The 17,724-nt window shown below is 46.6% G+C and overlaps 1 protein-coding gene across 3 annotated transcripts in view; it reads left to right on the top strand.

Moving 5' to 3' along the window:
- srgap1a (SLIT-ROBO Rho GTPase activating protein 1a) overlaps positions 1-17,724 on the top strand; it is a 110,449-nt gene that overhangs the window by 26,699 nt on the left and 66,026 nt on the right. For all 3 annotated transcript variants that reach the window (XM_072694558.1, XM_072694559.1, XM_072694560.1), the window contains exons 2-3: positions 2,890-3,085; positions 13,913-14,075. In XM_072694558.1, coding sequence (XP_072550659.1) covers positions 2,890-3,085; positions 13,913-14,075 — 359 coding nt within the window. The remainder of the gene's footprint in view (positions 1-2,889; positions 3,086-13,912; positions 14,076-17,724) is intronic.

Genomic DNA, 17,724 nt, shown 5'->3' on the forward strand with positions numbered 1-17,724 from the left:
CTAGACCCTATGGATAAGAGGGTGTTTCTGGTCCCAAACGGCAGTGCTTCGTGTACTAGCTGGAATGGAGAACTTCACTAGAAGCTTGTGGAGGTCTTCAAATCTGGACTTTAGTCCATTTTAGTAAAATAATAAATAATAAAGGTGCACATATTTGTCACTATATTATGTACAGCGAAATGGGTCCTCCACATTTTACCCATCTGTGGTAGTGAACAGTGAGCGTACACACATGCCCAGAATGGTGGGTAGCCAACTCCAGCTCATGGAGAGCAGAGAGGGTGAAGGGCCTTGCTTAAGGGCCCAACAGTGGCAGCTTGCTGAGCCTGGGTATCGAACCCACAACCCTGTTATTAATAGCCCGGATGGGCTCTCTACTAGAACACAGTAAAAAAGTGGTAAAAACAAAGGGTCGGAGCTGGATCCTAGCTTCTTTGTGATTGGTAAGTAATGGTGGGCCTATAGTCCTGGACTTTGTAATGCTTGGTAGATGTGACATAACATGGCCAATCAATTACATGAACTGTTCCCGTAACTACCAGCAAGAACAAAATCCAGGAATGATGCTGGATTGAAGGTCTGGATTTGAGGACCTCCTGACGTGGCACTTTTTTAATATTCAACAAATCTGGCATCAGAGGAACAGTCGAGTGGCCACTCTGGCCCCATTTCCCAGGATGAAAGGGCTAGCTTCAAGATTCCCCTTTGTTTAGCCTGGTCTTCAAAGGGAAAAGCCGGCCAGCATTCAGCAGAACCAAAGGCCTTTTTTTGTTGTAGCATCCGATGCTAACTTGGTGTCTACGAAATGGACGCAGCTTTAGTGGATGGTTCTCGCAATTCCGCCCATTATCTCCGAAATGTGACAGCCGATTCGCTCGCCCCATTCCACCCCATCCCTCTCCTCAGGGCACTCGTCAGCCATCATCTTGTGTGGAGCTCGTCTGTGGAGCTCTGATTGCTAACTGTAGAGACGGAGGCTGAGCGGCTGATTAGCCTGCGCTGCAGCACTGCGGTTGACTTCTTCCAGGTCTTGTTTGTGTGGGATTAGACTGGAGCACAGGTGTTCTCATCTGTGTCTCTGTTTGAAGTGGATCACAGGGGGCTTTGATCATGCGCGCACACACACACAAACACATACACACACACAAACGCACACATACACACGCCCTGGAGCACTATGGCAGTGCACAGATGTTTACCATACAGATGACCTCACAGGTTGAGGAATTTTCTTTGTAATCGTAAGAGGGTCACTTGATACCAAGAGGTGATGAAGAAAGAGCGTCGAGAGCAAACTTTACACCAGCACTTTGAAGTGGAGATACAGAGCTTGCTTCGACTTGACAAACGTAAACTTCGTCATGCCGGCCCACTTGGGTAGTGCTGGTGTACCTGTTTTTACCCTTATTTGAATCAAATGTGTTGTTCGTCTGTCCCTTATTACGCCAGCTTTGTGGGACCACGTAGGACCACGAGGAAAGACATCTGGCCAGCGTTTAGATCAAAGGGTCAGTGCTACCCTGTACCTTAAGAGCTTGGTAATTTGAGTGGCCGTTGAGCCTTACATCCACTCTTTTTGTTCAGTCCTCGTTCAAATTCCAGGCTTTTGGAGGCCTTATATCAAATACCGCCAATCTACCCTCATCTGTATCATGTTATCCTTCTTGAGTTTCTTGGTTCCCAGACATTTTCAACAGGTTGCAGACTGTAGGGTTGGGCGTTTGGTTTCAATAGGTCTGGTTCTTATTGGTTCTGTTGTTGAGTCTTAATTTGGATGGTCCAGCAATGCCCTCTAGAAGCTTGTGGCCTCTCAGTGGAGCTTATTAAAGCGTGAAATGGACAATTTCTGTTCCTGCAAAGTGTGAGAAATGGTCTTTTGAGTGGCAAGCGTTTGGATCATGTCTAAATACGTTAAAGAATTCCCAGTTTAGTCTCTCTGTAATAGTGGAGTTAGCCTAGCGAGACCCTAGACACCCGCAAGCATAAGGATCTGAGCCACTTTGGGGGCTAAATTGCGATGGCTGGACCACTGGGTCAGAGCATCTCCAGAAAAAGGCAGGTCTGGTTGGGTTTTCCCAATATGCATTGGCCAGTGCCTACCCAAAGTGCTCCAGAGAAGGACAACCAGTGAACTGGCGACAGGGTCTGGAACCATAGGAGGCTTCACCTCACAGTTTCCAGAACTTAAAGGGTCTGCTGCTGTGATGTTTTGATGCCAGATACAAGAGGACACCTTCGGAGGTCTGGTGGAGTCCGTATATTGACAGGTCAGTGGTGTTTTAGCAGCATGAGGAGGACCTACTCAACTCTGAAGAAGAAAACCTTGCAATGCAGCTCATGTGTTTGCTGATGTCATGCTGTGTCTTGCACCAGTATGACATATATTAGAAAGCTCATGGCAGTTCCAGGGTTAACCCCTCGCAGTTGTCGGCGCTTCTAAATTTAGCGTTTAGTCATTTTGGGGGGCAGAAATGAGCATTTTAAGACCCTCACTGTTCCAGGGGAGTCCTTCTCTCCGTCCCGTTCCTCTGAGCGTTAAACATTAAACATGGCGGGCCTCTCCGAGGGGAACTGTGGGTGGAAGTGCTTTTAGTGTGTAGAGTTCAGTGCACAGCACTGAGGTCTCCGTAAGCTTAAAGAGCTCCATTTGTGACAGGTAAGTTTGGAGTTGGTGGTAGCTGGAGGTACAGAAAGGTTCGTTCAGAGAGCTCTGGCTAACTGTGCTTCTGTCTGGTCATGTTGGTACTGGAGACGAGGGCAGCCTCTACAGGGGGACGCGCTCTGCCTGTAGAGCCTGCTACCTCTGTGAAGAGCCAAGCCTACTGGTCTGGGCTGTACAGTTTGGACTGACCTGTTTGTTTTGGTGTGTGTGTGTGTGTGTGATTGCAGAGATTCGAGCTCAGCTGGTGGAGCAACAGAAATGTCTGGAGCAGCAGACGGAGATGAGGGTCCAGCTCCTGCAGGACCTCCAGGACTTTTTCCGGAAGAAGTCTGAGATTGAGATGGAGTATTCCCGCAACCTGGAGAAGCTGGCAGAGCGCTTCATGGCCAAGACCAGGAGCACCAAAGACCACCAACAATACAAGTAAGTGTGTGTGTGTGTTTGAGATACTGTAGGATGGGGTCATTCGTTCTTGGCACTTTGGTGAGCTCTGTACTTCACTGCACCAAAGATATCGCCAACCTGTGCAACCCTCCAGGACTGAAACTGATCATCTGTGCTCTGGATCCTGTCCCAGATCCTGTCCCAACTTTATTCAAATGGAAGGGGTACTGCTGTCAGTCCTCTCCTCTGCTTATTACTGTTCATTTAAAGATGCACAGCCTAACAATTCTGCTTGTCATCTATTACACGTTAACGAAATGACACCTCCAGAGATTGCATACGGATGGCACGCTGTTCATTTCCTTGCCTGAGCTGACTGGAATGGATTTTGAAAAGTGGTTTTCACTCCGTTTTGAAAAATGTATTCATTCCTTTATGAATAAATAAACGCTGGGGAATTGAAATGCAGTATTCTTGGAGGACAGGCTGTGACTGTTTGGTCTCACGCTATGAATCCATATCCATATTTTAGCTTTTCCTCAACCTTCTTTAAAAGGCCTTTGTATTTTGGAGGTTTTACTTGTCTCAGAGAGACTCTCATATTGACTTTTTGGTATCGTCCTTTACCTTTACTTTCTAAAGCACTTAGCCTAAAACAATGGGCATCTTGGGGACTGTACGTTCCTAGTGCTGACACTGATGGTAGCATAGTCAGTAGTGCATTCTGGAGACCAAAAAGTTTATGGACACCCCTTCCTATGAATGCATTCAGCTACTTTTTAAGTTGTACCCATTGCTGACACATGGGTTGTCTAGTCCCTGTCGTGAAGTAATACTAATACTAGAGAGGATAGTATTAGATAGAATAGGATTCTCTGGAACAGACAAACAAGAACCTGTTGGCACCATGCTGCCTAATGCCAGGCGTGGGCTATAGAGGGGTATATAAAGCCCCCCAGCATTGAGCTGTGGAGCAGTGGGAGAACTGCATTCTCTGGAATTGTGATGGTTGGTGCTTCACACACTTCTTTCGGGATGAGCTTGGAAGTTGGGGATGCATTGCTAATGCAATCAAAAGCCTCCCTGGACAGACATAAACTCTTTTTAAGCAGGTGTCCCAATACTTTTGTCCATACAGTATAAATGGTAAAATTGCATTAAAATACACTTAAGGTAGTTCATGGCTTTCGTCCTTCTCCTGTCCAGTCGCCGCTTCAGCACGAGATCCAAGGTTCGATAGTGATTATACGATGACCGTAGAAATGCTTCAGTTGTAACTGTACTGAAATGGGATTGCACGCCGTGGAGTGCCTCAAGATCCTGGAATTCTCCAGTTCCTTTCTCCCCTGATCATATTCCACGGGAGCTGCAGCGGTGGGCTCCAGCCCGGGACGGTGGACCCGCTGGAATGTTGACACGCATTTAAATCGAGCCTGTGGTCTCATTACCCCGCCCGAGTCCGGCAACATGGACAGAAGCACAGGCTCACATTTGCATAATGTTTGAACTGGTGGGAAAGAGGGAAAAAATCTGTCCAGTGTTTGCCCTGCGCTTCTGTAAATAGAGCGGGCGGCTGGCTGCCGACCCAGATGAGTCTAGCAGCTGTGAGCTGAACTGGAGCAGCCGAAAGGCTCTGCCGCGGTGCCGTGTGGTTTTACACGCCAGCTTATGCGGGCAGTGTAAACACTGACGTTGCCATATTACCAGCCTATTTACCACCCTGTTATTTTACTTCAGAATGAATCGGGGGGGGAAACGGGAAATGAGAGTCTTACCGGAAAGTTGTTTTGCCGTAATGTGCTGTTGGCAAGCTAAAGAAATTGTACCCGGTTAGCTTTTAGCCTTGCCCCTACTAGTTTCCCCGGGTTTGGCTTTCTCTTACTGAGTCTCAGCAGTAAAGCCAGTGCTTTTCCATCTGATGTGAGGATAAAATGCTAGCTTTAGCTTTTAGTCTAGCACAAATCCTTGTTTGCTTTTCCCAGCTTTCGCTATGTCTTGTGCTTTGTGAGTTTGAGCTCCCCTTCTGTAGACACGGGCACAGGAAAAGTGGCATTTGTGAGGCCTGGTGCCCATAGCAACCCGTATTTCCATAACTAGCAGGGTCTGGAGGTGATGAGCTGCTCTCCAGTATCAACACCACCACATTCTCCTGACGTCTCCGTCTTTGATTTGGGCTTTTACTAGTGTGTGAGGTTTAGGTAAATTTTGGGGGTGTAAATTTAACGAGTCAAGACTGTGATGTAACAGTTTTGGGGTTTTGGAATTGGCCCATTTTCCAGCTCTGTTTTGGTTATGCTGGAGGACAGAAGGCAATGGTATCGCATGTAGCTTATTTTTCATTGATAGGACCATGGATTTCAGACCTTTCAGTGGTAGTTGTAATAGTGAAGCAGACAGCTGTGTGAAATGCCTCGTCCTGAGCAAGTTTGCCTGTTTCACCACTTTCTCCTGAAAGACTTTTGGAGATTATGAAATCTGGAAAGTGCTGCTGTAAGTCAGGCTTTGAGAGCTAAAATCTGCTTAGCACTGCTGTGGGTGAGGGTGAATTAGCATTAAAATGAGCGTGCAGATTGGACTGTAATTAGCTGGTATTTCTGTGCCCAAGCCGAAGCTAAAAACTCCACTTTTTAAAGCTTTCATAGTGAAGATGTTACAGCGGACTACTCCGCTAATTGTGGAGAGCTATTTTTTCTGGGTGACGCAGTTCTTGTTGGGCCCTGGGCTACAACCCTGTGCAGACAGGGGTCACTGCCCTGGGGAAGACGCTGTGAGCTTAAGAGGTGACTTTAGAGGTGCCCTTTTTGTTAACCTGATGAACACCGCTGTCCCTCCTTCAATAGTAAGTCCTGCACAACCACAACAGAGCTGATAAACTGGCCAATTCCAAAACCCCTGCACCCCCTTGATTCGTTATATTTACACCCCCAAAATTTACATACGCCCAGCCCGCTAGAGGAAAGCCTGTACGCAATGGCTAGATACTGCTTCTGGAGAATATGGAAGCAAGGCTAAAAGCTAATGCTAAGCTGCTCAGAGAGGGCAGATTGGCTGACGGTGGTTATTTGCGCAGCAAAGCCTGTGGAGCGTCTGAAAAGGCTAACAAACAGCTAACGCAACGCCGAGCGGGTGCTAAGCTAAAAGCTAACCCAGCTGACCACCTACAGGCTCTTCAGCCAGCTAACCACAGGATACCGAGAGGACGGAGCACAAGGATAACTGTAGACAGCTCAATTACATGTACACTATATGGCCAAATGTTTGTGGACAACCCTTCTAATGAGTGCATTTAGTTACTTTAAGTAGCGGCGATTGCAATTACGGGCACAGGTGTGCAAATGATCATGCAAACACACACACGCACAGCTTGTCTAGTCCCTGTAGAGAAGTACTGCCAAAAGAATAGGGCTCTCTGGAGCAGATAAACAGGAACCTATTGGCACCATGCACCATCCCCTTCAGCAGCATTGTGCTGTGGAGCAGTGGAGGAACTGCTGTTTTCAGGAATGGTGATTGGTGCTTCATCCAGTACTGTTGGGATGAGGTGGGGTGGTGATCATCATGATCATTCTGACCACACTAACACAGAGAGAGTTACTCCAGGTTTTTTTTAATACCCTTAATTTTGAACGAAACATTGATTGAGCAGGTGTCCCAATACTTTTGTCCGCATATTGTCATTTAAAGCATTCTGGTTTCATTCATCTGTATGCCTCCTTAAGGAGTTGGAGGAGCGGATGTGGAGAAATCAGCTGACCTCTGAGTCCAGTTGCCGAGCACCTCACCAACAACAGTTTGTCTCAGGAGTCACACACTTTGTCTCATATGGGCATACACACCTTGTGTTTATGTAGTGAGGATAGAGATCTTGCACGTGTGTGTGTGTGTGTGTGTGTGTGTGTGTGTGTGTGTGTGTGTGTGTGTGTGTGTGTGTGTGTGTATACATACACAAACAATAACACTGAGAGAAGTAGTGGTGGGGTCAGTAGAGCTTTTACAATCAGTGATTCATCTCCATATGCTTTGAACATGATCACTGGAACCGTGGTGGCCATGGTGATCAGAGAAAGAGCCCAGCTCAGTGTCTCTGTTTGCTGAACTAACACATCGGGCTGTGTTTGTTCAGGGAGGTATGCTGGGATACGGATGGTAATGATCTGATTCATGTCCAAAGTGTTCCTCCCACTCCTGGAGCCTTCTCAGAGATACTGGAGTCTGTTTGCCTGGTAGAACCTGCATATTGGGGTTTTGTGAGACTCCTGTGTGTTTTGTACAGCTCCAGTGCCGTTAGCTGTGTCTCCAATATATTACTTTACACCGATTAGCCATAACATTAGTACCTATTAGTGCCTTATATTGGGTCTGTCCCCTTTGTGCCACCACGAAAGATCTGACCATTCAAAGCATGGACTCCACAAAACCTCCAAAGGTGTCCTGCTGTGGTATCTGGCACCAAGACATTAGCAGTAGAGCCTTTAAGTCCTGTAAGTTGTGAGATGGGGCCTTCATGTCCATCAGTGAGCCTTATGTGCCCATGGTCCTGTTGCTGGTTCACCAGTTGTCGTTTCTTGGAGCACTTTTGGTAGGAACTTAGGGCTGGGCGATATGGTAAAAATACTGTATCACGATATTTCAAGTTTTTTTTTTTTTCGCGATACACAATATTTATCACAATACATCACCGACTAAAAACATCATTTGTGACAGATCTAGACTGGCTCAGATTCTTACGCTGTTCACTTGCTGCCTAATATATCCACCCCTTGAGTAATGGCACTGTATTTGAAGATAGTCAGTGTTTGTCACTTCACCTGTTCTGCTGATCAGTGTATATTTACATTAACGTTTATGGCATTTAGCTGACGCTCTTATCCAGAGCGACTTCCAGGGTTACTTGTATTACAGGGGTGGGCCAATGTAGTGTTAGGAGTCTTGCCCAAGGACTCTTATTGGTGTAGCGCAGCACAGTCACCCAGACTGGGAATCGAACCCCAGTCTCCCACATGGTGTGGCAGCTCACTGGCTGGCAGGTAGTGGTGATATATACAGATGGTTGGTGTGGCGCAACAGATGTATATCAGTACATGATACTGTCCAGTCATTGATGAGGCTCTAAAAGGTCTTTATCTGCATGACCGCTCCTGAATAAGCTGCCGTTCCATGATCCAGTCCCCAACTCTGCGCTCTACATAGGGCCACTGAAGACCATTTGGCCCTCGTTGAAATGCTCAGTGTCTCTGGAAGCTTCACCCTGCTATCTGAATTGATAGTCGAATGATTTTTTCCCCCTCCTCCTCCTCCTCATCCTCCTCCTTCTTCACTTCAGGAGTGAAAATGGATCGTCGATATCAAATACGGGCTCGCTCTTTTTCTGCTGAGTCGTGATTGTCTTTGTGCAGGCAGCAGCGATGGTGTATTTTGAAGCTCTGTGGGGAAAGCTGCCGAATGGGCTAGATAATGAAAGATCCTATCTGTTCTGCTGGTGCTAAACTTCATCTGCGCAGAGGAAAATGATTTTTCATAATGATGGTGATGGTGCGTCTTTGTTAGACTTTGTAAGGCTGTTGGAACGTTTGATGTTCTGTCCCTTTTTTACATCAGGGCCATCCGGACATACTTCTGGAGATCTGCACACCTTGCAGAGTTTAGTTCCAGCCATTAAACAACTTCACAAGTCCTGATTTAGCTTCTCAAAGAGGTCAGGAACATTTTGAATGACGTGCGCATCGACCAACCACAGACCATGTTTTCTACATGCAGGACAGCGCTACAACGACAACAGACCTGCAGAGAAATCTGAAGACATATTTCAGACATCCATATTTCCACCTTTCCAAAGTCTAAAGTCTTAAAAGATGGAACGTTGGTTCCAATCTGAAGACAAAGTGGAGCTTGATTTCCTCTTGTCTTTCTACGATGAAAGCTGGAAGTGCTGTCTATCTGCTGGGATCGGTTTTGGGGGTCTACCAGGCCTTGCACAGTTGTTATGAGTCCCATTTTCTCTGTATTAAAAATTAATATATTGTATTTATTTGGCTGTTTTGGCTTGAAATTCAATATCGGATGCTCTGTCTTCTGCTCATTTGAAGCTGAGACTAGTGGCTGTGTGAACATTAGGCTTGGATTAAGTCATGGTTGGTTGGAACTTCAGCAGGGTACCCAAAAAGATGCAGTTTTAGATGTGTGTAATTTCATCCTTCTGCTCATATTCCCTGAACAGTGAGTTCCAAGTCTCATAGCCACTAAGCTATAGGAACCTAAAATACTGCAGTCTTATCTGCAGACATTCGGCCTATTCATTTAACCGGTCAGTTGATTTTACATTGTGTCGCTGTCCAGAAAGACCCAGCCCCGGCACAGTGCAGCGCTGGGTGGTATTTTTATTGATCCTGAGGGGCAGTTGGCTGCTTCCAACTTTTCAAACTTTCCAGCATCGGCCTGATTTTCCAGTTTTGTGAACTTGACCTGTTCATGTTGCGGTTATATCCACACGTCAAAAAGTGGAGATCCTGAAAGTCACGAACTGGGAAGTCTCCAGATTGAATTTCGTGGAAAATTGACTGTCTGTCTGGGTCCCTGGCTCAGTTTAGCATGTGAATTCTGTGTTGGCCTGCACAGCTGGGCTGTCTGTGCGAGAGGGGTTAGTGTGTCGTTTCCTGCGATTGTGAGCGGTTTGAGGCTCTTGGGGTCACTGAGGGTCTGTGTGGTCTGGCCTGGCCTGCCAGGGTACAGCAGTGTGACCGAGGCAGCATGTAGCCTCGTTAGAGAGTGCAGCTGCCTCAGACTCCTCTGAGGCAGAACAGCCTCCCCCTGTCCGTGTTGGTTCAGGCTATGCGTTCCTAATGAGCCGCCTTTGTAGCTGCTCTTCCTGTTGTTCTTATTGTTTTGCTTGTCGGGTGCTTGTCCCTGACCCCGCTCTCCACAGTTCCGCTCTCTGGAGTAGTTCGAGGAGCGCCACTGGAATTGTGCTCGGGGGGGGATGAAGTCAGCCGTGGAATAGCAAGTGTGCTGTGAATTTGCCATTTTGAAGATACAAGGTTTTTGCGTGAGAGCGGCTGAATCATTGAAACTGATCACTAAAACATGCTCCTGCTGTGCCTTTTAGAACTGCCCTGTCTTTCGTTCTAGTCCCGCTACAGGTCATTTGCCTCTGATCAGCGTAGCCTCTGGTACACTATATAGACAAAAGTATTGGGACACACCTGTTGACCATTGATTTCAAGTGTTAGACGAATTTGCCCACAGAATGGACCTGACTGAATTATTAAGATATTGTAGGAACACCTTCAACAGGCAGTCCGTGCTTAAAGGCCCTCCATTGTGGCTAAATGAAAGCAATTCTCGCAAAGACCACCAGGCCAAATTTCTGACTGATCTCCAGTTATAGGAAGTGTCATAGGCTTGAGGGTCAGTTCCTTTTTCACATAGGGGTTGTAATAAGTCTGTCCTGTGGAGATGACCTTAAATGCCTTGGCAACACAAATGTCTGTTTATGGGCATTATATTAAGGATTATCCGTCAACGTTTGGCTGGAACTTAGGCCTCCCTCTTTCCCTGCAGTGTTGGCAAATGGGATCGGACGATCTCGAAACCAGTCACACGTTGGCAGCAGGTAGCTTTGCTGTGAGTCGTGTGCCCCTGCGTCGTTAACCACACAGGCAAATGTTGGCCAGGATTTCATGTCAGTCATGTGTTCAGCGAAGCCCACCCAGCAGCACCCGCTGGGCTCCGGTTCATGCATTCCATACATTACTTTGCATGAAAGGGAAAGAAAACTGGCTGCGTGCTCCGGAGACGGTTGCAGTCTTAGAGAAGGATTTATGGGAGCTGCAGTGTGCCGGGGAACGCGCGAGCTGCCGTAACTCCCTCTGCACTCTCAAATCCTCCTGCCATGCAGTGTTCATATTGCGAGCCTCGCTGGGCTTTTAGCTCAATTAGATTATCCATTTGATCCAGTCTGGCATGACTGATCCTCCAATCCTGGCATTTTAGCCTCTGCGTTTACTCCGAGGAGCGGTTTCTCCGCACTGGAGCCGTCGGTACACTAGCAGGCAGAGCGAATTCGTCATACAGTGATGGAATACCATATCGGCAACATAGCAACCACCCAGCAAGACCCAATAGCAACCATCTATCAACTACCCATCAACGCAATATCAACCACCCAGCAACGTTATAGCAACCACCTATCAACCCTATAGCAACCACTAGCAACACCCCATAGCAACCACCCAGCAACATTATAGCAACCACCTATCACCTACTTATCAACCCCATTGCAACCACCCAGCAACACCCAATAGCAGACTCCCAGTGACATTATAGCAACCACCTATCACCTACCTATCAACCCAATAGCAACCGCTAGCAACACCCAATAGCAACCACTAGCAACGCCCAATAGCAACTACCAATCAACCCCATAGCAACCACCCAGCAACAACCAAAAGCAGACTCCCAGTGACATTATAGCAACCACCTATCACCTACCTATCAATCCAAAAGCAACCGCTAGCAACACCCAATAGCAACCACTAGCAACGCCCAATAGCAACTACCAATCAACCCCATAGCAACCACTAGCAACATCCAATAGCAGACTCCCAGTGACATTATAGTAACCACCTATCAACTACCTATCAATCCCATAGCAGCCTCTAGCAACACCCAGTAGCAACCACCCAGCAACAACATAGCAACTGCCTAGGATACCATAGCGACCACCCAAACCTGGTATACTAAAATGCCCCATGCCACTGACCATGTAGCAACACCCTAGCAACACCATAGCAATATCCTAGCAACCGCGTTGCAGCTCCATAACAACTGCCTAGTAACACCCTAGCAACCCCATAGCAACATCCTAATAACCATGTAGCAACTCCATAACAACTTCCTAGCAACACCATAGCAACCACTTGCCAACACTACACTGTAACCACCTAGCAGACATCTAACATGCGGTTTCACCCTAGTGACCACATAGTAGCAGGCTGGCAACTGCCTGGACGTTGGAACCACTTAACCTGTGCGTCGTTTCTGCGACTTCTTCAGGAAATGCACTTTTCTAGTCGGCTTGTCGGCAGTTCTTTTTTTATTATCCTCCTTATCAATAGAATTGATTTGTTGTGGCAGCTAAATGTGCTCCATCATGCATGCTGATAAATAATGAATCAGTCGAGAAGGTTTAATCAGAAATCTGAAGCAGTTTAACAGACTTATCTTGACAGCTTGTGCTTTTTGTTTCCTTCAGTACAGACAGTAGCACGGTAAGCTCTGTGTTTCCTGACCCTGGTTTTCAGGAGTGATATGAAATTCTCTAAAGCAGGAATATTTCAGCTCGGCTGCTCAGGATGCGGGATCCTCTGTCTCTCATGTGGTCTGGAGGGCATGTGGATGTCCGTGTCATGTGGTTCAGGGATGGGATGTGGGGTGACGCGCGCTCACCTGATGTGTTGACTCGCGCTGCCTGTTTTGCAGGGTTAGGTAAAGAGGGGGATGTTCAGAAAGTAGGAGTCCATATGGTTCCTGCCTCTCCAGGCCCAGGCTGTCTCCTCCACTCAAGCACACACTGTGACCATTATAGGCCGGAACGCGAGGAGTGGTTTCGATTATCCGGAGGAAGTACTACACAGGGGCACGGCACTTAACACCGAGCTCAGGCACATCATCGTCATCTGTGAACAAGAGTGTCCTCAAAAGCATTCACCCTGTGGTGTGCAGATCGGTTCATGATTTGCTTCAGTTCTGCTCAGTTTGTGATTTCATATGATTGCAAACAGGACAATAAAACAGATGTGGCCAATATTTTAAACCTCTTCTGCTGTTAAATTCTCAGATTGGTCTCCTTTTGGAGAGCGACAGCATGTTCCTGCTGTCGAGAACTCAAGAACTTCTGAAGGGAGTATTTAGTTGGAAGAAGGTGAGGTAGATTAGGGTTGGATTCAAAGTCTGGGGCACTTAGGCACATGGGTTACCACTTATTTTGTATTATATTGGTGATTTTATAAAAAGGTGGACTAATGCTACTGATCTCTGTTGTTATCCTCAAAGTCCACTGCCATATTGACCTTCAACAGGCATCTAAAATGACCACCATTTATTACCTATAGGTTGAAAACATCAGTACTTCAAGAAAACAGTCCTTTTTTGAGCGATACCATAGAACCCAATTCGCCAAATCTGACCTTGGATCCATTTTCCAGTTCTGGGGGTTGTTCTAGCTGGAACGTAAGGGAAAAGTTCATGGATATGATTGACCATGTAGGTTTGGACTGGAAGTCCAGGACTGGAAGCTGAATTCAAGGTCCAGGTTTGATGACCTCTGCCAGATGGAAGAACCCCGGTCCAATAAAAAAAACCATTTGTAGCACCTTTATTTCTACAAGTGTAGGTTCAGGTCGTAAAGTTTACTTTAGCATTACTTCTGCATAACTGCTGATGGGTGATGAACTTCTCCAGGCCTTGATCTCCTGCACGGCAGGTCAACTGACGGGAAACTGGATCCAAGGTCAGATTTGGCAACCTGGGTTCTATGGTATCGCTCAAAAAGGACTTGGGGTTTGTCCAGTTTTTTTTAATTATTGATGTTTCATTCATGTTTTCAACCTATAGGTAATAAATCGTGGTCATTTTAGCTGGTTAATGGGTTTAACCTCATGCACCAACTAGAGCTGTGGTCTTCAACCCTGAAGTCCCCCAGACTTTGGACCCAACCCTAATCTACACCACCATCTTTGCCTGTGCCTCAGTACAAACTCGCTAACTCATGTCTTTTGTTTTCTCCTCTCTCTCTTCTCTTTCCTTTTCTCTCTCTCTCTCTCTCTCTCTCTTTCTCTCTCTCTCTCTCTCTCTCTCTCATATGTGCAGGAAAGACCAGAACCTCCTGTCTCCAGTGAACTGCTGGTATCTGTTGTTGAATCAAGTGCGGCGGGAGAGTAAAGACCACGCCACCCTGAGTGATATTTACCTGAATAACGTCATCATGCGCTTCATGCAGATCAGCGAGGACTCCACCCGCCTGCTGAAGAAGGTTAGAGCTGCTGCCCTCCTGCTTCCTCGCTCACTCTTCACACTGGACACGACAGTTTGAGGGAATAGATTTGATGAAAAATCCTGCAGAACCCTGTTTTTAGTTTTCTGTTGTGCTAACTGAAGTCTACACTTGCTCTCACAGTCTTGGTTCCTCTTATGGTTCCTTGTTTACCCAGCAGTCCTCCCCAATTTTAGATTTTAGCTAGTTACCCAACCCACTCGTTAAAGCTCTCCCCGATCACATGTTATGCTCCCAAAAATTAAGAGGGTGAGATCTGACACATGTACAACGAGCCACTGCCGCAGATTGTGCTTTCTCCAGCTCCGGCTGCTGATGGCAGGCAGCATGACCTGAGCTTCACAGCGGTCCTCGGGTCATAGTGTCAGTGCTGTAGTCAGCTGGACCACTCTGAAGGTTTTCTGACCCCTCGATCGGAGGGAGTTTGAGTCCAATTGAATTTACCTTTGCTTTTTGGGTTTTGTAAGCTACACGGTTAATGTAGGGATCAGGTCATGTATATTTATAGTGAGATATTTATTGTACAACCGCACCCCTCAAACTACAGTGAAGTGATAGGTGACATCCGACTGCCTTGCTAATGGGGCTTCTAACTCACAGTGTAGCTCACACTGGGCCTTATTCACCGATATCTTGGTTTTGAGAAAAGGTATTAACACAAAGTCTAATTCAGACTCCTGACGAGTTTTAAACCTCGGAATTGTTCGCAGCTCTGCTCTTATAATGATGGCTCCCATTGTCCTCGTAAACTCAACAAATTCCAATAAGAAATTGCTGGTGAGGGTCAAATTCTTCGTGAAAAATGCGTACGTGATATTTCTTCTTAAGATTGGTTTGGTGAATGCAGCTCATTGTTCTCTCCTATAAAATGTTTATTGTACAGATCCAAGCCAGAACCGTTAGGAAGCGAGTCTGTATTCCTCCTGTCTTGGTAACTGCCGGTGGTTAAACCAACTCTTGAAGGAATTACATCTCCTCTGACAGACCTCCTCCGCCATTTGGCCGATCTGCAGTTCCTCTTTTGTTTTGTTTGTGTTCCTTTCAAGTAGTTCCCTCTGTACCCTTCAAATACCAGACATCAGCTCTTCGCTGGTACACTCAGAGGCCAGTACCGTAAAATACCACCCACTCACGGGACACAGCTGACCTCTCTGCAGTAAGCCCTGCCCAAAGCTGGAGCTGGTGTCTGTGGATTTCTCTCTGTTTTTGCGGTATGAGCAGTTTCTCTGCCAGTCTTCCTTCGTCAGAGTTGCGAGGTGGGTCCGACCATATGGCCTATTGTGGCCTATCGTGGTTCTTGTGGAAAAGCTCCCAAAGAGAGAGGCCTTAATCGCGCTCCCCTCCGGCCCGTTTGATGTCTGCGGCCCTCTGGCCGAGGCAGCGTGGCTCTCTTTTCAGCGCAGACCACAGACCTGGGACAACTCCCAGACAGATCATGTGCTCCCGTATGGCGGAGTCACATGAGCTGACCACAACACTAAATTACAAGGCCTGAACGTCGGAGGGAGATGGTTAGTCTCAAGTGAGGGCAGCCGATGGGGTTCTGAGACACGCTTGGTCATGAGGCCCTGAGATGGGGGGGGAGAGAAGTTGGGGAGTTGCTTATTTAAAATGGAAAATGTGAGAGAACGATGAGTGTAGTCTTGTGCTCGCTGGGGACGGGCATTTTAGCCTATCTGCATTTTTCAATGAAGAGCACTCGGTGCCTAGAGACAGCACCAGAAGTGAGCCATTTCTCTGTCTTTTAGGTTTATATGATTTAATACATCAGTTAAAATATCTGCAAGAAACAGAAAAAGTTCAACATTGTCTAAACACCAAGTGTTTGATAATTAAATTGAGAAAAATATTAAAACACTAATCATAATTAACATGTATTTTTTTTTATTAATACTTAGTTTTATACTTTTTTATTTTTTACTTGTCAAAATGACAGTCAGTCTGGTGCTAGTGCATTTAAAGGGCCCATATGGTGGAAAGTTGCTTGTTTTTTGTCCATATAGTCTTTATATGGAAACTAAACAAACACTCATTTACATATTTTTGCTGTTGCGCAAAGACTGTTCATCTTCATGTTTGCCGTTTTTAGCTTTTTGACATGGGTTAAATGTGACAGTTGGTCAAATTTCACATTTGGTCAGAATTTCATGATGAACAGACCAATGGAAATGCTCCAAAATTACCTGGAACGAAATCATTTTACAGAGGGTTTTTTGCGCGACAGGATGGACGGAAGTATTGGGACACACATCTTAATCACTGAACTCAGTCCACAGGGGTATAAAATCAAGCATCTAGCCGTGCAGTCTGCCTCTCTTCCACACGTCAGTGAAAGAACGGGAGGTTCTGAAGAGCTCACTGAGCTCCAGCGTGGTTCTGTATGTATTAGGAGACAACGCTGCACCAACAACAAGAAGTCAGCTGGTGAAATTTAGACCTTCCCTCCTAGATCTTCCTCCATCAGCTGTGAGTGGTGTTATTATTGAACAGTGGAAGAGTTTAGGAGGAACAGCTCACAGAGAGCAGCTCAGCCACCGAGTGTCTGTCAGACCACGTAAAGTTACAGAGAGGGGTCTGGGCTGAGTGCTGAGCTCAGAGCAGAGTGCAGAGAAGTCTCCAGACCTGCTGCTGTTAGAGCTGCAAAGGGGGACCGGCTCCATATTAATGCCAATGGGTTTCGAATGGGATGTCATAAAAGTTCCTGTATGTGTAAGTGTCCTAATACTTTTGTCCATGTAATGTATTTAAAATATTATATATTTATAATGCTTTAGCTCCAGCCTTTCGCAGTTAAGTTTGCAGCCCATCAGATAATAGCTCATTTGCATATGTTAGTCTTATAGGGTCTTGGATGATCTAAGCCAGCATGTTCTAAGTTAAGCTGAAACGTCCGCATATTTAAATAAACACACCCATCTGCAGCCCTGGTGTAAGCAGAAGTGGTCAGATCTGCTCTTACTGTAGCCCTGTGGTTGCCCTGTGACATGAGGCGAAGGTGCTTATTACTGCGTGGGATGTTGAAGAGCCTGCTATGACAAAAGAGCAGATGTGCTGATTGTGGTGCACAGCTGTTTTGAGCGCTGTAAATGCCTGATACTGTAGCCTGATGTTTGGACATTACAGAGGAGAGGAGACGCTCGTGAGTCATCACTGTGACCTTACAGTATGAGAACATGTTTGTTGACAGTAAACCAAAGCCACCCTTTACTCTCTGACCATCAATCTCTAACCCCCTCCCCCTCTCTGTGGTGTGACAGTGCTGTTGTAGACCGTCTGGAGGGCCGTTTGTTGGGGGTTAGGTCTTCAGAGCGGGGTTAAAAGTGCCGTGGTCTGTAATCAGCACCCTCCGCCGCCTTTGATCACGACATAGTTTCAGTAATGAGTTGCACACCCAGGCCCCTGCTGTCACCTCCTCGTATCCTCCACGATCACACACATACAGCTGCCACACAGACACACACGCTGTAAGCCTCTCCCATCTGTGGTCGCAGAGTGGGACAGCTAGTCGTAGCACGAGGGACCGAGGCCAGTGTTTTGTGGTCTGTAAACGGTTGGTCATCAGTCATGTTCATTCAAAGGTGGGCTATATTGTGGCTGCACAGTCATTGTAGTGCACAGTAATGTGAAT

The sequence above is a fragment of the Salminus brasiliensis genome, chromosome 13 (assembly GCF_030463535.1).
Source record: "Salminus brasiliensis chromosome 13, fSalBra1.hap2, whole genome shotgun sequence".
Lineage (NCBI taxonomy): Eukaryota > Metazoa > Chordata > Actinopteri > Characiformes > Bryconidae > Salminus > Salminus brasiliensis.